Here is a 20,578-nt window from a genome sequence, read left to right as displayed (position 1 = left end):
GCAAAGAAATATGGTTAGAATTGAACAAAACTAAAAAATAATAAAATAATAATAATATCACCTGTCTAACTGCTTTGTCAAAAACATTCAGCAGGGTATTTTAGAGAGGAAAGTAGCTCTTTAAGCCCACCTTGTTCCTTTCTGTTCCTCCACACAGTAGGTAGCTAAAGGTTCCTTTGCCGACTCAGGGAAGCTGCGGGGTCGCTGGCAGCACGGGCGCCCATACGACCGTAAACCGAGGGGAAAAATCAGTGCCCTTGTAGTTAATGCTGAGGAGAAACCCTAAGGGGCGAGTGACCTGCTCGTTAATCGGGAGCGCTGAAATACCTGACACAGCCGCTGCAGGGCAGGAACGCTAGTGGAAAACGCTACCCTGTCCCGCCAGCCCAGCAGCCTCCCAAAGCCAGCGGCTAGGGGAGACGTCTGACTGCAAGGTCAGGGTAGTTAATCTTTTCCCAAGTTTGTTTACAGGCGGACTCAGCGTCCCCTTCTAACCCACTACACCTTTGCACCCAATCCTTCCTTCCCCCCTCCCGGCCGGCTCGGCTTCTCGGGAGAGCCCGCCCCGGGGCGGAGCTCCGCGTTCCCCAAAAGCCGCCTCGGAAGCAGGGAGCGGGGTCGGGATTTGGATTTGCGAGCTGCAGGGATCGGCACGGCAGGACGCGGGGGTGGAGGAGACCTCAGTGGTGAGTAGGGAGGCGGCAGCTGCTGCCCCTCAGGTCGTGGTGGGGTGGGAGACCATCTTTTGTGTGTAGTTATTTCTACAGTCCTTGTCGCCTCTCTAGAGCCGAATCCATTTTAAGTAGCTAAAACTACTGTAAGCTGAAGTACACCGTGCGCTTAATACGGTGGCGATGTTTTTAACCAATGTATAATTCGATACGTGGCTTTTCAAGCTTGTTCCCCGACAGGGGAATGTCGAGCTATTTAAGCAATGCATTTGTTTATGGAACCTGGGGTTTTGGTTTTATTCCGGTCATGCTGTGATTAAAAGCAAGCAGACTTGTTTATGACTTTTGCAGAAAGCACGTGGGTGAATCTCTGTATTAATTCAACCCAGCAAGTCTGTCATCACTAAAGTTCAGGGAACAACAATATATGTTTGATAAGGACAATATCTTTTTATAAAACTGAAGACTTTAATTTTTTCTGTAATGATGGCTGGTTTCCCTTTTTAACTAGTTTGCCACTCACTCACCTGATATGGAATTCTTCTAAGGAGATACTTATTGTTTTTATTGGTATAGGGAAGAAATTCTGAGTAAGAAGCAAACCAAGAATTCGGAAAATGAACGGAAAATGAAACAGCTGAGGTCATGGGACGAAATTACTGGCTGGTGTGTTTTTTGTGTTTTTGGTTTTTTTTCCTCTGTGATCAGCTCTGCCTCTTTGCTTTAATTTCTCCTTCTTCTTCCTACTTCTTTCTAAATTAAGGAAAGCTAAAAGGAAGGATGTAGGATAGAAGTGGAAAGACTCATATAGTTCGTTTTCCATACTGGCAGGGGAGGAGACTAGTAGCCTTTCAGAGGTACAGACCTTGACCTTCACCTTGGGATATGTCAAATAAGAGTGCCCTGTAAAATTTCTGCATTAGGATATCCTACGTGGATATTGAAGCTTCAACTAATATTAGTAAATATATGTACAAATTGAAAACTTTATTTGGCAGTGCACAGCATTACATAGAAAAAGTGAGTAACCTTCACTGCCTAGATAGAGTGAAATACAAAACAAACAGAAAAAGGATATATTTTACTTTTATCAGTGTTGTGGTATTTGTGATAGATGAAACTTTGGTTTAGTATATTGGGGCGGAGGGACTTAACTGCCAGTTTTGACAAGTTTCTCAGAAGCAAAGATCAGTGTGTGGCTGATAGTGGGAAAACCAAGTTTGGCTTTGTCTCTGTTAATTAAATGATCTGTTATTAATCATGGCAGAACAGGAATATGAAGATCTTGGAGCTAGAACTGGCTCCCCTCTATACAGTGCCATCTCCATGTGGCTCTGCTCCATTTGTATGGAAAAGCTGGCATAGTCTGTGCCTGTGGTCCTGACCTCTGTACTGCACTTTTTTTTGGCAGTATGGAAGGGTGTCCTTAGTTGCCTTTTCCTTGTTTATCTGTTTTTTACATCAGCAGTGTTCTTTGCAGTGGTCTAAAGAGTAAGATGGGTTTCTGTGCACGTAGGTGTTGAGTATTTGAAATTGTGTGCTTTGGAGTTTCATCGTACTGTGTGTCAGAAGACCCGCAACTCTTCATGAAGTAAAGAATGATAAAAGGAAAACCAGGGCTGCAGAAACTGCTCAGGCATGCTGAGTGTCTGCAACTTCATTTAGATGTTGGGTTATTGGCACTTCTAGAGGAAGTGACTAAAGAAGGTTCAGCTGTACAAAAGACTAACAAAAAGTAACTGGTGTATTTGTGATATTTTCCAGCTGGGCTGTACAGGTGAATAAACAAAATAACAGGGAATGTAAGTGCCAAGGGAAGTACTTTCAAGTACAATTTTCCCATAAAATTATTTGGTAAAAGATAACTGTAGAATCCAATGTTTAGGAAGATATTATAGAAAATGGGAAAGTATTTATATTATGAGGAAGGGGAAAAATAAGCTGTGGACAGACCTGCTTGGTTTTGGGAAAGGCAGTCTTGTATTGGCTGGACTAGTTCTTCTATTTTTTCTAAGATAATTTAACATCTTGCAGAGCACATGCCATAGTTAATTATGATTTGTAGTCACATTGTCAAATTTACTTAACTGACCTCTAAGTCAGAGCAGCCTTTTTTTATGTACAATGCCTTATATACCTGATTACAGTATTTTCATGTAATGTTCAAAAGAACAAATATTGTCAACGCCAGTAGCAGAAATAGGTCTTAATGGAAGCAAAATGGCATGTGCATCCTTATTTTCTGTCCCAGTGTACCAGCTCAGCTCATGTTAGTGCTGATAACTGCAAAGACGGAAGTTTTGTCATGACTGTCTTAAAAGTTCCATTTGATTGCAGGATGTAGTCAAACTAGTTCAGCTTGGTAAAAATCCTTGGAGGCTATTCACTGCAGTGCTCCTTAACATCATGCCTTAGGATACAAACTGCTTTAACCTTTCATGGTAAGGAGAGTGGTGGCCTAAGTACATAGTAGACGTTGATTTGAACCCAGATGCCTTTGTACAGTATTCCTGACTTTCTTCTGATTGTCAATCGTATTACATATTTTTTACCCTTAATAGGTTTGAAAGGCCCATTTTAAACGGAGCAGGCACAAAATTTTATTAAGTGTTAGCATGTGTAAGATGTACTCACAGAAGCATAAAATCGTCTTATTTCACAGAAAGAGGAACCTATAATGCCAGCACTAAACTGGAAGCCCTTTATCTATGGAGGTTTAGCATCAATCACTGCAGAATGTGGTAAGCATTTCCTTTACCTGCTCACATTGCTTTCTTTATTCAGATAGCATGGAACCAAGCTTGTTTTAAATAGAGACTATCAGTGACAGTAGTATATGGTGGTCTACAGCACAGGAGTTTTTTTGTGTAACGCTGACTGAAGATTTGCTGTGATCTGTGTTACCATGTGAGAATACTTGTGTCTGTAAACCCTCATCCCTTGTGAGTCTTGTTTTTATACAAGTTTTGCCTTTACATTTTATTATTTGGTGTTTGTTTGATCTGTTCTTAGTGGTCATGAGTAAATACAGCTTTTGCTTTGTTACAGTAGACAAGCTAGATTTGAACAATTAAATTCAGTTTGTGAGCAATGTAGAATAATTGCTGTAGTGAGACAGTGCATCTCATGTTTTAGGCCTGTTCTAAAGACTGACCTAAAATATCTACGTCCTTAAAAAGTCATATCTGAAATGCATGTACATGACAATGAAGGAAGTGTGGATTTTCATAGTAGCAGAATATAGTTGGGCGTGTGGTTGACTTTCATGGGAAGTCTGTCAAGTAAAGTAGATGCAATACAAAATTACACATAAAACTACTATTTTGTTTTCATAGAATCATAGAATAGTTTGGGTTGGAAGGTCCTCTAGTCCAACCTCCCTGCACTATATCAGGTTGCTCAGAGCCTTGTCCAGTCTGACTTTGAATGTTTCCAGGGAAGGGAAGGATTTCTACTTTCTCTTACGAAACTTGTGCAACCTTGAGTTTGAAACTTCTCTTATTTGACTTGACTGAACATGGCCAATAATACTAAAAGCTTTGTAAGGAAGACAAACAATTCACAAAAGCTTTGTGTGTCTGGTAAACCTTGTTAGAACAGATGTAGTTAATCCTGATTCCTGTTAGTGCTTAGGTCAGTACTGAATGTTGAGGTGGTCCTTTTCCTAAAGATGAACTCTGGAAGGATATGCTTATTTGCCTCCAGTGATGTGCTTTTCAAAGGTGTTGGTGGAATGCACACACAAACGTGATTGTAGTGTCCTATTCAGTGTAGCTGTTTACAACCGGGCAATACCATGTTGCCTGAAAGTAAAGTGAATGGAGAATGTAAACACAGGGAGTAGGTAAGGCCTCTGACAAACTTTTAGAAGAAACAAGGTAATACAGCATGAACCACTTGTTTAAAAGAAAGTCTTGTTAAGAGACTTCTTTCCCATGGGAGTATTTTTATATATTTTGGTATATAAGAAGGTTGCTGTTTCATATATGATGTTCTTTGTTGTCTTGTGTTAGGTAAGTACTTAATTAATTTTCTCTCTGATTTTTCTCTCTGATTTTCCTTCCAGGTACTTTCCCCATCGATCTGACCAAAACACGTCTCCAGGTTCAAGGTCAAGTTAATGATGCCAAATATAAAGAGATCCGCTACCGTGGAATGGTGCATGCACTAGTCAGAATATGCAGAGAAGAAGGATTGAAAGCCTTATACTCTGGGTAAAATTAATTGACTTGCAACAATGGCTTATGAACAGTCTGTTGATAAGTATAAGCCCACAGTGTGTGAATTTTTGGATTTTAGAATTAGAAGGTATTTGGTTAGCCTTAATCCGGAAGTTGAAAGACCAAGCTAAGATCACTTCAGTGTTTGCACTCTGCAATAGAATTTTATACTTTAAAAAACTTGTCAAACAAACAACAAAACCTACTTGGAAAAAAATAGCTAAGCATACAGTTATTCTCTACAGTGCTGCTATGGTTGGTCCATCTTGCAGAAGAAAAATTGAATTAACCTTTGTATGTAGATGAGCATACTTTTCTTTAAAACACGTAGGATGGTGGGGGAATTACATTTCAGACATGCCTGCCAACTATTTTATAGATCACAAGTTGAGGCATATGGTCTAATAGTAATCCGTACACAGTTCATTCCTGTTCTTGCAGGCTTTATTTAAAACAAACAAAAAAGCTCCAAAGATTGTTTTGTCTATAGTGAATTTAAATTGTCTATTTAAATGAACCATCCTTTCTCTAGTAGGTATCTTGTGTTCAGTCTCTCCTGCTCTAGAAAGTGTCTGCTGATCAGTTTTTTCCATCTTGAGCATAAACATTATCGCTGTTTGTTTTTACAGGATTGCACCTGCAATGCTACGGCAAGCTTCATATGGAACTATAAAAATAGGGACTTATCAGAGCTTAAAAAGAATGTTTGTTGAGCGACCAGAAGGTGAGTGATTATTTTCCATTTCATTGAGGACTGACTGGCTTGAAGCTGGTTGTTTCCATTTGGTATCTTACTGTAGCAGTTTGAACAAGTCTACTGAGAAGACATTCCTGGTACTAGTTACAACAAAATGAGTCGGCAAGGATAACTTGTCAGAGCGGTTTTTAAGGCTTCTGTAACTGGCACTCTCTGGTTACAGGAGGGGAGGCATCATCCTGCCCTGATGCATCTTAAGATTTGTAAATCTGCAGCTAAACTCTTTTTCTTTGTTTGCGAAATAGATGAAACCCTGATGATAAATGTTCTGTGTGGCATTCTTTCTGGAGTAATCTCATCATCTATTGCCAACCCTACAGATGTCTTAAAGGTAATTATATACAGTTTGTCCTTAGTTTTTGTTCTCTCCTTGAGGAAATGCAGAATCTCCTGATGAATATAGGATTTGTTTTGTAGCCCTGTTTATTCTCATCTTTTAACTTTTAAAAAATCAGTAACATCCTGAATTCTTGGAACCTCCTTCTAGTCAATACTAATTATTTGGAATTATGCACGAGGAAACTGAAGGCTGGGGAGGTAGTTGGATGCACATAACTTTTTGTGAGAGAATAATACACGATAATTCTTTTTGACTTTCATGCTGTACTGTTTGTGTGGAAGCCACACTACCTATTTCATCTGTACTTCTTGGTAACACTGTTTTACACTAGGATGTTTCTAAAGCTCAAAATAGGTGAAGATCAATTTAGAGGGAAGAGTTCCTGTGAGTGCTACTTGGACTGTATGATTCTTTAACTCTGTAGAGAGGCTTTGCGATCCTATATTCCATGGAAATAGTGTTTCAGCATCAGTCATTTAAAGCGAATTGGTGAAATGACCATGTCTTTAAAAATCTGTCAGTTTAGCTCAGTTGGTCAGAGCATTGTGATATAACACCAAGGGTGTGGGTCTGATCTCTGAATGGGCCATTCACTTAAGAGTTGGACTCGATGATCCTTGTGGGTCCCTTCCAACTCAGAATAATCTGTGAAGTAATGCCAGTCAGTTACTTGAAACGGTTGATTGTATTTATCTTACAAAACTGGGGCTTGTGACTTAAATAGCTGCTTAAAAAAAAAAAAGTCAAGAAAACTTTGTTCTCCTGAAACTACTAAAAAACTTAACCCTTCATAGTGCTATTGTGGTTATGTAGTGGCATTTCAAATATGAAATTGTATTTTAAGTATGGCTTCAATTAGTTATATCCCAAAATTATGTCCACTTACCAAGTTGCTTGTTGCCAGCTTGTACTTGGAAGTTACCGTGGCAGGTTTCTAAGGGCTTTCTTAGAAATTGATAGGGTCAAAGACCATGGTTCTCACTGGCTGAAACATTAATATTTTAACCTTTCATTTCAACATGATCCTGTGAGAACACTGTAAAGGGCATCCTGCAAAACCCGTCTGTCAGTCTAACCTAAATGAACTGTACCCATACAGAAATAGAAGTGACTTCATGCAGCTAAGAATTCTACCACATACTTGTTCAAAATTAGCAGCTGCATTTGGGTAGTTAAAGGTTATGGTTATGATAATGACAGCTCTTAATTTATATTCAAAAGAAATTGACTTTACTACTTAAAATTGTGACTTAATAACAAAACTGTATTAAACTATTTTCTTGGTTGTATGTTTGAAAAATGTTTACCTTTTAATTTTGTCTTCAAATGAATCTCAGATCAGAATGCAAGCCCAAGGTAGTGTGATTCAAGGAGGAATGATGGGCAACTTCATACAGATCTACCAAAAGGAAGGCACTAAAGGATTATGGAAGGCAAGTTTGTTTTTTTTTCTTTTAACTTTATCTTAAACTTTAAGTACACTTTCTTGCTCAGTTGAATTTTGTGTATTTCTACAGTGTTCTCAGCTAAATTATGGAGGAGCTAATATGTATGTCATTTGTCATGACTGCTTCACTGCTGGTGTCCCAGTGCTTTTAGATGAAGGGTTACTGCCAGTCTTGTGTTCAAGGATTAGCTGCCACTTAGAAAAGGGAAAACAATTGTAGGCTTCAGTGAGGGTGACTGGCTCTAGGACTAGTTCAACAACTTTTTGCATGACACCTGTATGTTCTGTCTGTTTTAAAACATATACTGAAGAACACTGGAAGCAGAGGTACTAATGAACATCCCCTCTATCTCAGGATTCTCATATTCAGTTCATAGATTGCTCTTGTGCCAATTACAGTAAATGACTATATAACACAAAATAGACAATTGTTCTGAAACAGCTGTAAATAGAAATGTTTTTTCTGTTAGTGTGTTTTTCTCTGCAAAGTTTCATGATCTCCCGTTTTCTGTTCATCTTGCTTACTTCGTCAGTTTTTCAGTTAGCAGCAAAGGAACACAGTTTTTGGGGTTTTAGCTGACTATGGATGCAAGAACTGAGATATTAAGCAGAGATAGAAAATAGCATAAAGAAAATGAAATCACCATTCCTGTGGAAAAATGATTTATCTGTTATTTCAGATTTGTGGTTTTGGAGCACACACATCTAAGATTTGTATTATTTAACCTTATTTGAATGAATAATGTCCTTAACACATTTGTGGTGTTGCTTTGTATTATAAGAGCTCAGCTTTTCTGATAGTGCACAACGGTTGACTTCAAACTTCAGCTATATCCTTTCTTTTGCCAGGGAGTATCACTGACAGCACAGAGAGCTGCTATTGTTGTTGGAGTGGAACTGCCTGTGTATGACCTTATGAAGAAACACATAATTATGTCTGGGTTTATGGGAGACACAGTATATACTCACTTCCTGTAAGTTTGTGTAACTGTTTGTGTAGTTCATCATTGGTTAATTCTTGTTATGAGGATGAGTATTTTGATTTATCTGTCATCAGTCTTGATGTAAATACACTTCTGATGTGTATAACTTTTAATATAATAACATCTCAAAGGGCAGCATGTAGCATGGAAGCTAATTTTATTTAGGACTTGGATTTAACTTTCTTTCAAAATATGGAAATTTATTTTGTGAGTGGTCTGAATCATTCAGCTGTGCAAACTGAGGTTAGAATTTGCTAGCAAAGTTCCAGTTAGATATTATTCACAGGGGCACAACATCTGTTCAAGCATACTGTATAAGTGCTGCATAGCAGATCTTCAAAAAACCACTTTTTATAGTCAATGAAAAGTAATTTTTCATATCCATTAGCTGATGTAACTTTTAACTGAAAGGATTAAACAGCTATTACTACTGCGTGTTTCCTGAGGAAGGGGAATTCTTGTGCATCTTTAAATGTGGTAGATTAAATGTCATTAAACCTTTCTTTTATTAGCTCAAGTTTTGCTTGTGGATTAGCTGGAGCCCTTGCATCCAACCCAGTTGATGTTGTAAGAACACGCATGATGAATCAGAGAAGCCAACATGGGGGACACTCAAGCTACAAGGGCACTTTGGATTGCTTGTTACAAGTAAGTAATTCATTATCAACATAAATGCTGCTGCCATCAATCAATGATTTTGGAATAGAGCTCAATTTTTCCAATTCCCTAGAAATTAATCCTCGTAACTTAGGTATGGTTTTTGCCATAATTCTCAAAGGGAATATACTGACAGTAATGCACTTGGTGTGGAAAGTATCTACTGTTGACAGAAAGACAGGAAGAAAGTTAGTGTCTGCTACAACCCTTACTTCCTTTTGGTGCTTGGATGAGGAGACTAAGGCTCTCAGCAGCACTCTGTCTTACTAAACTTTGTACTATGCCAGGCTGGTAAGAAATTATAATTTTCAGTTCTTGAAGAACAAGATCTGGGACAGATGGTTTGTTTTTTTTTTTTTCTCTGTTGCGTACTGCATAATGGAAAGCCTAGTTAAGCCAGAGGCGAGGTCAGTCTCTGATCTTGATTACTTTGATATGGTTTCTTAAATCTCTAAATTTGGTACGAGGTGGGAGCATGGCGGTTTTTTACATGGAGAAGAATGGATAGTAAGATATTGGTGTCCAGCTGTTGACTGAACAGTCCAAGTCTCACTGTCCAGTGAAATTTTTTAAGTCCATAAAGCAAACTGAAAAATGTCAAGGGAATGCCTAATGTGAGCTACAGGCTTACATGCAGAACTCTGCAAGGCTTTTTCTTTTTTGGGTGGAAGTCCAGGAGCGCAATTTGGATAATTTGTGTTGGGTACTGAATTACATAGACTGCAACTTTACCTACCAGGTAGTGCTGCAGGCATTACTAATCTTGGTTTTATCTAGTGAAATTTTTCTTTGTTCCATCATACAATATGTTTAAATGAAGGTTACAGGACTAAGCCCTTCTCTTTTCTGTTAGCTGAGATGCTGTCTAGATTTCTCACTAATAAAGAATTACATAAGTATGTTCTTATTCTGTTGTTATGGTTGTTTGTTTGTTTGTTTGTTTTCCCTAGACATGGAAGAATGAAGGCTTTTTTGCTCTATATAAAGGGTTTTGGCCAAACTGGTTAAGACTTGGTCCTTGGAATATCATTGTATCCTTTTCAAAGGTGTGCCGGACTATGAAGTTAGCCGTACAACAAGTATTGTTTTTCACACAATACTCAGTGTGAAAAGTGTCCTGTCAGCACAGATATTCCCTTTTTGTGAATAGGAAGTTGTGTAGTTGACAGGTTTTTTTAGTCAACTGCTGCTGGTCAGTTTCACACAGAGTGAATATTGAAATGTAATCTTGCAAAATAATTCTCTGTTATTCCAATGTCAGATCTGTCCATTTCCTTAGTTTGGAACCTCATTTTAAATAAAATTGACCAGATGAGTTAGGAATGGAGACTATTTCCAGAACTGGGGAAACTGTTGGCAATTACTGATGCAGTCTTTTTTTTTTTTTTTTTTTAATCTTAGTCTCGCACAATTTTGGTTTTATTTCAAGAGCCAGATGATCAGAGCTGTGGGAAGTGAGTTGGTACTAATGTTACTTTGCCATGAACGAACCTCCCATAGCCCCTCAAAGCTAAGATAGGAAAGACTCACAAAAGCCCCTCTAGGGGCTTTTGCAGTATTCTCCTGCATCCTCAGTCCTGTGGAATAGAGATAGGAAAGTAATTGGCATCACCAGCCTTAAAGCAAGTTTCATTGTTCTGCCTAGTATTAGGTAAAAAAGTGGCCAACCTGCAGCATGGCATAGGAGGGAAAAAAGCGTGGAACACAGTTTCACACAGACACAGCTATCCTTTAATAAAGTGACCATTTTGTACTGCATGAACAGGAAACAGTTTTCCTCAATGAGCTGTCCCAGTTCTTTCTGACATATGAACAGCTGAAGAAACTGGATGCCTGACATGCTGAGCTGCATACTGAATTCTGTTAATGTACCGTCTGACTTTAGAGCAATGTCCAAGTTGTCTTGTGTATTTGCTCTTTATTGTCTGAACTGCTGGCCAAAGGAAGAGGTCACTGCAAGACTGAGTGAGAAGAACCTGTAAGTGATTTCAAGGCAAACTGGCTCCTGTAACCATGGCTTGTGTGATTCAGTGGATGATGTGCACTATTTTCTAGACTGAACCAAACATGGTGGAATACTCTCTGTCAACTGTTTCAGTGCTCTTGAATGAGAAGATCTGTAACACAACTTGATGCTTTTGAGACTCATGCACAGGTATTTTTTATAAGAGGCAAAGAACAGGTTTTTTTCTTCTGTATTTATGTAAGGAAAGGAAAAAGATTTTTGAAAAGAAAAAATTATTTTTCTTAGGCAGTACCAAGGAGCTGGGCTTTTCCTGCTTTCAGAAATGTATACGATTTGAGTGTAAAAGCGTAAAGCTTCTAATTAATTGGAAGTGTCACAAGACATCTTTGCAGGCTTTCAGGTCAGCAAAATACCTACTGCAGTGCAAAATCTGCTTCTGATTTTGGAGCTTTTGTGTGTTCTAAATCCTTAGATGTCTGTAATCTGCTGGGATAATCCAGCTTCATTTGCAAGTGTGGTTGCTACAGTTGGCAGTTTTGCATAGCTTGAAGAAAGTTTTTTTTTTTTTCCAATGTATCATGATGATTTTCAGCATAAGCAATTCTTCAAGATATTCCTACTTGCAATTTACGTGTGAATAAAGTTCAAACAAGTTCATGCCCATCTGCTGATCTTGCAGTGAAACTTTCCATGCCTCTTTTGTTGGGAAGAACTACTTGTACTGGTTACTGGCTGTTACCTGTCATCTGAAAGGTGCACTGAGCAGTTCAGGCTGTGTCATGTAGGTGTTTATGTGAAAAGAACTAACCCCTCCAAAGTAGATCTACTATAAAGACTGCTTTCCTTCTTTAAAAGGACACCCAAACCCAGAACTACTGAGTGCTTTCATATACCAAAGAAGCTCAAGTTGCTGTTACATGCAGGGAAATCCTTTATGCAGAAATCAACCACAACTTTTATAAAGCATTACCTTTAGGCTCAAGTGTGTATCAAAACTTCAGGGCCTTTAAAGAGTTACATTCTTATTAAATGCTGCTGTTTGATTCCAGGAAAGGGAATGGTGAGATGCAACTCCTATGATGAACCTTCTGTGTTTTACAGCAGGTAGCAAAGCAAGGTGCATAGGTTTGGATTTTTTGTGGCATTGTGTTAATCTTTTACATGTTTTTCATAGAATCCTGCATTCCACTTCAAGAATTTACATTGTGCTTTCAAAACTATCATAATCACTTTAAATTACTAACTTTGAATTCACAAATGGATTTTTAAATGCACAAGGCACTTTCTTTCCTAAGGTACAATGTTTTCTATATATATGAGTATGCTGATGTGCAGTGATTTTCCTTACAACTGTTTCTGTACTTTCTGTGCTTTAATAGAAACACTTGTAAATATTTTTGTACACCATATAAGCAAAGAGTATGTTTGACATTTTTAAACTTATTAAAAGTGTTAAAATCATTATGTAATGACTCTGAACTGCTTTCAGTTTCTGCCTTTCAAATGGTAGGGGGTGGAGTGGGGCTCAAATACTTCAGGGTGATTAACAAAGGAAAGTTGTTGCTGGCATCGAACTGTTTGGTGCTATTAGTTATTTAGCCAAGGCAGACTAAAGCTGCTGTAGTTAAAAGCTTATGTTCCTCTAACTTACTGGCTCAACAACATCCATTAACTATAGGTTTTCACTGTTCTTCGCCATATGTTAAATCGCAACAACATTTCCCACTCTATTATGAAAACTGCATGGTCTGGAACAGGTCAATCAGCTTCATTTTGTGTAGCAACAGAATAAATTTATTACACTTCTTACCAAAATGGATTTCTAGAGTTCAAGTGTGGTAGGACAAATGTGATGGACCAGTTCTGAGAGGCTGAGGAATATCCCAGTTTGGAGTGACAGGGTAGGAGTGCATTGTATCAGGTAATCTGTGGGACAGCTGGACAAGATGGACTGAAATTAATTGCATAGCACCAAAGGAATCCAAACAGTGAAATAGGAGTTCAGGATCTCAGCTGAAGGTGACTACTGCAGTGAAGACCACAAGCTATTTTCAAGATCTTTAATTCTGATGTACCTTAGGATTTAGTGTGTAATGATAAAACATTTAAGTTTACGAAAGCTAACAGCAAACCAAGGATAAGGGAAGATGTTTCTGAAGTTAATTGAATTCTGCAGGCATGCAGGTTCTGGTGTGTGATGGAGAAAGCAGCTCTGGTTATGGGGTGATGCAGAAAATGAGTCTCATAATCAGAAAGTTGGGTGGTGATGTGTGTGTGCACTGTCAAAAGGGAGGGCTGTCTGTCTTCACCTACCCACCCTGTACTGCCTCAGTGCTGTCCTGACCCTTAAGGGAGAGCCACTAGTGTGGGAAAGGATGTGATGGTTCCTTGCTGTAGGCTAGGAAAGTGCTGGAGCTCATGGAAGGGACGGGCAGACACAGGGGTGTCCTCTTGGTGGCAGGCAGTGGTTTGGCAGCAGTCAAGGCAAATCTGACGGTGGAGGACATGGCAGGAGACCTTTAGTTGCCATGTTAGATTAAACTGCATCACTGGTACAGCTGCAGCAGCCAGACCCAGCTGTTAATATCAGTATTTCCATGTGGCTGAGCAGGGGAAGAGCAGAGTGGCCTAGAGGGAGGCATTGTGACTTCCAGGGTTTTCCTGTGGGCTCTCTGCCTCTGCTGCCTTGGGAAAGAAGACTCCAGGAAATGCAGGGAATGAGTCACCTGCCAGACTGCCCACAGGTATCCCTGGCAGAGCCATGGACATGGTGGTCCCTGCCCAGGAGCACCACAGGGCTGCCTGTGCCCAAAGGTTCAACAAGATCAAAGGCCAAGTCCTGCACTTTGGCCACCACAACCCCATGCAGTGCTACAGGCTGGGGACAGAGTGGCTGGAAAGTGGCGCAGCAGAAAAGGACCTGGGGGTGCTGGTTGACAGCTGCTGACTATGAGCCAGCAGTGTGCCCAGGTGGCCAAGAAGGCCAATGGCATCCTGGCCTGTATCAGGAACAGTGTGGCCAGTAGGACCAGGGAAGTGATTCTTCCCCTGTACTCGGCACTAGTGAGGCCACACCTGGAGTACTGTGTCCAGTTCTGGGTCCCTCAGTTCAGGAAGGATATTGAAGTTCGGCAGTGTGTTCAGAGAAGGACAACAGAGCTGGTGAAGTGTCTGGAGCACGAGTCGAATGAGGAGAGGCTGAGGGAGCTGGGGCTGTTTAGCCTGGAGAAGAGTAGGCTCATGGGAGACCTCATCGCTCTCTACAACTCCCTGAGAGGAGGTTGTAGCCAGGTGGGTGCTGGTCTCTTCTCCCAGGCGACAGGATGAGATGACAGTGTCTTAAGCTGTGCCAGGGGAGATTTAGGTTGGACATTAGGAAGAATTTCCTCAGAGAAAGGGCGATTAGACATTGGAATGGGCTCCCCAGGGAGGTGGTGGAGTCACCGTCCCTGCAGGTGTTTAAGGAAAGACTGGACGTGGCACTTAGTGCCATGGTCTGGTAAACACGGTGATGTTCGGCCCTAGGTTGGACTCGATGACCTCAGAGGGCTTTTCCAACATTTTTTGTGATCCTATGATCCTGCGGATCGACCCGGGCGCGTGGTGATGCCGCAGTCGCCCTCGTCATCCCCGCCGCCAGGGGGCGCCATCCCGGCCGGCCGCCCCTCCCTGACGCACTTCTTCCTCCGTTAATGACGCCACTGCCGCGCGACGCCGCGCGTCGGCGCCGAGCCTCCCCCGGAAGCGCCGCCCCGCTCCCGGCGTTCCGCCCCGCTCCCGGCCCGGCCCGGCCCCGCCGCCGGCAGCAGCGGCAGCGGTAGCGGCAGCAGCAGCAGCAGCAGCGTCATCATCATCATCATGTTGGAGCCGCCGCCCGCGGAGCCGCCGCCCGCGGGCAGGGACGTGCGCGACCGCCTCAGCCTGTGGGACCGCCGCCCGCAGCCCACCGCGCCGCTCAGCGACCGCCAGACCGACTCGGTGCTGGAGCTGAAGGCGGCGGCCGAGAACCTGCCGGTGCCGCCCGAGGTGAGGCGGCGGCGCCGGCCGGCCCGGGGGGATGGCGGGAGGGCGGGAGCGGCCGCGGTGCCACGTCGCCAGGCGGGCGGCGGTGACGGCCCTGCCCGGCCCGACCGGCTGGGCCTGCGGGGCCGCCGCTCCCCGAGGTTCAGGGGCTCAGCAGCGCTTTGCGTTCTGGATTGTCCCGGCAATTGCAATGGCTTCCTCCCTCCCTCCCTCAGGAGGGCTTGCTCTTCCTGCTGCCTTCCCGAGGCGCCTCGTGCCTACTGCCCGCCCTGGCTTGCAGGGTTTGTAGGCAGTGGTGGCAGCTTTCCCCTGAGCATCCCTGAGCCTGCCCTCGCTGCTTCCCTCACTTCATCGAAGTTTGTCCTCTTGAAATTGAGAGCTTTAGTTGTGGAGATACGTTCTTTTGGTCCTCTTAGTTTGATCCTCATTAATACATAGCTGCTGGCGCCAGTGTTATTTCCTGGTACGACTTGCAGATGATCCAACGAGGGTGTAAAGCCAGGAATAGTGGTAAAAAGTGTAATAATTTGTCAATACCATGGAGGACACGGTCTCCCGCTCAGTTATAGAATACCGAACTCTGACAAAGAGATTATTTGTGAATACTCCTTTGTCTCAAAGGGAAGTGGAACAGAATGTTTGCATTCCTTAGCTGCACTTTTCATGAGAGGCTTTGTATTTGATACATTTGATACATCATTACGATGTGAGCAGGATCGTAGCACAAGATGCGGTGCCATAAAATGAAGAAAGTTGGCTCTCGGCAAGTGTCAAAAAGCTCAAAATAGCAGGGGGGGAGTGTAAAGCAATTCCTTCCAGAAATGCAGCTGTTTCATTTCATTCTTCCTGGTTTCTTTTCTTCTGTAAATATATGCAAAAAGTAAATATTGGCAGGCATCCAAACTGATTGTAGCAGGATATGCTGCTGTCATAGGATGTTCTTAAGGATCTAAACCAGCTTTGCAACAGGGCAGGTACTGTGTTTGCCAGTCAGGACAATGGCGATGCCAAGACATTGAGTTCTTCACTGGACTGGGACAGTGGCATCTCAGCTGTTCTGGAAAATCAAGGTCTGATGGACTTGTCTATTTCTCAGTAGTAGACATGAGAGAAATCCTGGCTCCACTGCTAGGGTCCTACCTGTTTTAGAAAGCGGGGAAGAAAAGTGTATGGAAGTTGAACAACATACAGCAATCTGTCATTTCTCAAATAGTTGAAATCCTGATTGTTCTTTCTTTGTTGGACAAATATTGCCAGGCAGTGAATATTTTGCTAAGCAAGTAATTTTTTAGAGGGATACCAATTTGTATTTTAAGTAGTGTTTTCTGTTTTTACATTACTGATGTTCTCAGCAATTGAAAGCATCCAGCTCATCATGTTATTTAAAGAGGCTATTACATTAAATAAGCGTATATAACAATATTTGTCCTCTTGAATTTCTTTCATGTAAGCTAATTAACAGTCTCTGGTCATAATTAAACACAATTTATCTCAAGTTACTTTTTTTTTCTATATTTTTCTCATTTAAACAAAATAATTGTGGCTAAAAAATAATTCCCATTCAGCAGAGCTATTCCTTGTCTTCTGAATGAATTCTGGCAGTGTTAAGTCTTGAATTTTCCTTGAGTAAAAAACTGTGACAATTCCTGTGCAATGGTGTTGACAGGTATCATGGACAATAGCTTTGGTGTTTTTTTTTTTTTGCTTCTGTGTCAGTTCTGAGTTCTTATGCTCTCAGATACTTTTCTAGTGCATCTCTCTGGGTTAGAACCACTTATACTGGAAAATAAAGTGTAGCTTATCAATGTCAGATACATGTACCTTCGGTTTCTGTTCTTACACAAACATGTACTTACATAAAATGCTGTATAGTGTTTTCTGACTTTAACTTAAAATTGTTAGGTGTTTCTGAATGAATAGGTGATGTAGTTGTTGGTGTAATGATTGGACTTGATAATCTTAGAGATCTTTTCTAGCCTTACTGATTCTGTGATAATCATATCGATAGATAAATGTCCATTGCAGTTGTTTCTTCAAAAGTAAATGCCTGTAATTTTCTCATCTTGTTGCTTTTGACTGTGTTGTAGTTGAGCTGCATATACGAATTCTCTGTGAGTTCTCTAACTAAAGCTTTTGGGGTTTTGCGAGCAGCTTCCAATTGAGGATTTGTGCAGCCTGACTTCCCAGTCTCTACCTGTTATGCTGTCAGCTGCGGTGCCAGAATCCACAGAGGATGTCCTTTTGAAAGGATTCGCAGCACTGGGGATGGAGGATGAAAGAATTGAAACAGCACAGCAGGTAAGTGATGCTGAATAACCTCTAAGATGCTGTAATCTGCAGAGAATTATGTTAGTTTCTGTGTCTCTCACCTAGCTTTTGGTGGGTTTGCTAAATTTTAGGGCTGTTTTCAAGAACATAAGGGAAAACGTGGGGGAAAAATTGCTAAAGTCTCAGCTTTTAAGTGACAGATACTTTTCCCATTTGGAGTGGAGTCCTGTGTGAGAGTAAGGCACCCCTTCAATAAGGTGGTGTTGCTCTTAATGTAGAAGAACGTCCTGCCCCCTCCCCACTTTCTAGTGTGACATCCTTGTTCTTGTGCAAATAAAACCAGATGAAATTCAGTCTTTCCCTTTTTAATTTAGTGAAAGAATAGAATAGAATGTTTCAGTTAGAAGGGACCTACACTGAGGAATTTGTTTCCTTTATTAATAATTAAGTTCTGAAACAGCTCTTTTTTAACAAAAGGTCATCTTCATTTCATAGATCATAGATTGGATTTTTTTTTTTAAATTGATTGCATGTGATATCTATATTGTTCACACCATGAAATCTCTTCTAGTTCTTCTCCTGGTTTGCTCAGGTGCAAACTCAGATGGATCAAGATGATGGTGCCAAGTATAGGTACGTGTTCTTCCTCAGTTCCTTTCACTATAAGCCGTTCAAACCTCGAAGGACTTCATCTTGTCCATTAATGTTAGCGTGTGTTCAGATTCAGCTGGTGGGGAATGGGGGAATGTGTTGGAGCAGCTGAAGCTTTCCAAGGCAGTGTGCCTCACTCCCATCCTGAAGGCCATTGCCCTTGTGGCAGAGTAGTTAAAGGGGACGCAGATTTCCTTCTGAACTGCCCAGTATATTAAGACAGATGGAAATTAGTTTTGGCTTATAGGCAGAGCTGTAGACAAACACAGTCTAAGAGTTTTCCTGTGCTTTTTCAACTGCTGCTGCCATTGGAATGGCATCCTCTGAGGGTGAGACTGTGTAAGCAGATGTGGCTGGTAGTCATTTCTGTTCTCACCATTTGTCTCACCAGTGACTATGGCTGTGATCCTGTATCTGCATTCTCTGCATTCCTTGCCACTTCACTCAACTCCAGTTTGGAGGCTTGTCATTCTCATCTGTTTTTGCCTAACTGACTTTCCCATCAGGCTCAGAAGAACCCCTCCCCACTGACTTTGACATTTACTCCTTGAGAGTCTGAAGTACAGCTGAATGGCTTAGCTACATCTGCTGATGGCTTTTTTGGAAACTGGCTTGTGTATTGAGACTTTACAAACTTGCCCTTGGCTGCAAAGAGGTGCTCCTTTATTTCCTCTTCTGATTTTCTCTGCTTTTCTTTGGGCTGTTTCTTCTTTTGCTCTGACATTTGAGGACACATGACTTTCCTTAAAAGCAGAGGGTTAGGCGTATATTAAGCCCATGATTAGATCATGAAGAACCTAAAAAGAGTAGCAGCCTTGCACTTTGTCAGTTGACAAGTTCTGTGCGTGGGTTTGCCATGGGTGCACAGTGGTTTGTAGGATGGTCAACATGGAACCGCAGGAGGCCAGGGGGGCAGGAGTAAAGCAAGTTCTTTGCCTGTTGTACACTAAAGGGATACATAGCAAAAGGATACATGGATACAGAGAATTGTTTTACTTGCTGTTTTGTATGCCGTAATGTAGAGGTCAGAATTTTTAGCTGACATCCAGGAGTAACTCACTTTAAATGATGCTTTAGTTAAGCTGAATGCTTCACCTGATATTCAGTGATCATCTAGAATTTTTGTCTGCATTGAGCCTTAGGCAAATTTGGTGACATTAGACACCAGATCTGTTTCATCTAAGCCTCTTTCAATCCTCACAGTAAGTTTTGAATCCTCTGAATAATTTCAGCTACTTTAAGAGAGAAAAAGTAATTTCTAAATGAAAACTGAAAATTATGTAGAATAAGAGACCCAAATTAACACCCTTGTTGAAAGTAAGGCGGGTAGAATTTGGCTGCTAACAGTAGCTTGCACTACTGTGCAAACAACTGTGTTTGTGCTGTCCACTTAGACAGTATTCACATTGCTGTGGTGCAAGCTGCTGCTTTCTAGGTAGGCTTGCTGTAAGGAGTGTCGGGGAAATGAAGTTACTGCAGTGGCAATTCCAAACCCTTTAGCTCTGTTATTTCTGCGGTTCATGAAACATCTGCTTATTGTGCACTCTTGTTTGATGCAAGTGATCTTTTATTCCTAGAGAGGGAAAGGTGGTGGCAGTGTCCCTGCAGGCAGCTGGATTTGCAAATACAGAAAGGGAAATTTTACTTCTGTTATCTATTGATTCTCTTTTTCTAGACAGATGAGGGATTACTTGTCTGGCTTTCAGGAGCAGTGTGATGCTATCTTGGATGATGTGAACAGTGCCCTTCAGCACCTGGAGTCACTGCAAAAACAGTATCTTTTTGTGTCCACAAAGACAGGAACGCTGCATGAGGCCTGTGAACAGCTTTTGAAAGAGCAGGTAATCTTTGCTGGGAGGATTACTGAGAACTTAAAAGACACCTTAAACAAAAGTTTTTCTCAGGCTGAGAAAACTTGTGAGCTGTGGTTACAATCCTTCCATTTGCTTTGGACCTCATTTTTTGTGTATGCTTCACCTGTAGCTAGGGTGTCAGGCTCTGCAGCAGAATGTTCAGTATGTGTCAATATATGCTTTAATCAAAAAAGATAGCTAGCTGGGGGCAGCTTTTTTAACTGATGCCTGACAAGTGCAAACTGTATTAAGATTAACAATTCATATCACTTACAGAAGTATTTTGAGATGGTTATCACAAGGAGAAAGATCCTTTAAAGTTGCGAGCTTATATCCCAAATGCTTTCTTTCTCCTCATGAACTGCTCCAACAGTGATATAATGAACATGTGTTTTTAGTAAGACTGGTTAAGTGAGAACTTTTTTTAAGACTCCAATCCTGAAATGCAGAATTTCTACTATTCTCTTTAATACTGGTGGCAGCATTGCTCTTTATATGCAATAGTGCCTGTGGAATATTGACAAACCTGTAGAATATATTTTTTTAAATACACTACTGAGAGTAGTGTGTCATTCTCTGGTAAGAGAGAGCAAGAGAGCACTGCTGTATTCTGCATCTTTTGTTGTACTTAATTAGTTGCAAGTTATCTTGGACTATTTAACAGTGGTGTGTGCTGAGAGCTGAAAGGGAGGTTGAGTAAATTTACATGTATATTTTGAATATATAAAAATATATATTTAAG

General features: G+C 41.2%; 2 protein-coding genes across 5 annotated transcripts in view; both read left to right on the top strand.

Annotated features, from left to right (window-relative positions):
- The first annotated feature begins 562 nt into the window (after positions 1 to 562).
- SLC25A30 (solute carrier family 25 member 30) lies at positions 563 to 11,890 on the top strand. 4 transcript variants are annotated; one of them, XM_032679428.1, is made up of 11 exons: positions 563 to 655; positions 1,248 to 1,337; positions 3,334 to 3,412; positions 4,738 to 4,885; positions 5,521 to 5,615; positions 5,894 to 5,979; positions 7,326 to 7,421; positions 8,285 to 8,409; positions 8,931 to 9,066; positions 10,026 to 10,106; positions 10,871 to 11,890. In XM_032679428.1, the coding sequence occupies exons 2-11, from the start codon at positions 1,317 to 1,319 to the stop codon at positions 10,910 to 10,912; spliced, it is 909 nt and encodes a 302-aa protein (XP_032535319.1). In that variant the 5' UTR covers positions 563 to 655; positions 1,248 to 1,316; the 3' UTR covers positions 10,913 to 11,890. The 4 variants fall into 4 exon arrangements, with proteins under 4 accessions (XP_032535319.1, XP_032535317.1, XP_032535320.1 ...); XM_032679426.1 differs by having other exon boundaries at positions 564 to 686; XM_032679429.1 differs by lacking the exon at positions 1,248 to 1,337 and having other exon boundaries at positions 566 to 686.
- A 3,009-nt stretch (positions 11,891 to 14,899) lies between these two features.
- The window catches only part of COG3 (component of oligomeric golgi complex 3), a 31,205-nt gene continuing 25,526 nt past the window's right edge, over positions 14,900 to 20,578 (top strand). The window contains exons 1-4 of the mRNA XM_032679494.1: positions 14,900 to 15,067; positions 17,216 to 17,362; positions 17,904 to 17,965; positions 19,659 to 19,824. Coding sequence (XP_032535385.1) covers positions 14,900 to 15,067; positions 17,216 to 17,362; positions 17,904 to 17,965; positions 19,659 to 19,824 — 543 coding nt within the window. The remainder of the gene's footprint in view (positions 15,068 to 17,215; positions 17,363 to 17,903; positions 17,966 to 19,658; positions 19,825 to 20,578) is intronic.

This window comes from Chiroxiphia lanceolata, chromosome 2 (genome assembly GCF_009829145.1).
Source record: "Chiroxiphia lanceolata isolate bChiLan1 chromosome 2, bChiLan1.pri, whole genome shotgun sequence".
NCBI lineage: Eukaryota > Metazoa > Chordata > Aves > Passeriformes > Pipridae > Chiroxiphia > Chiroxiphia lanceolata.
This window is presented reverse-complemented; position numbering and strand designations above follow the sequence as displayed.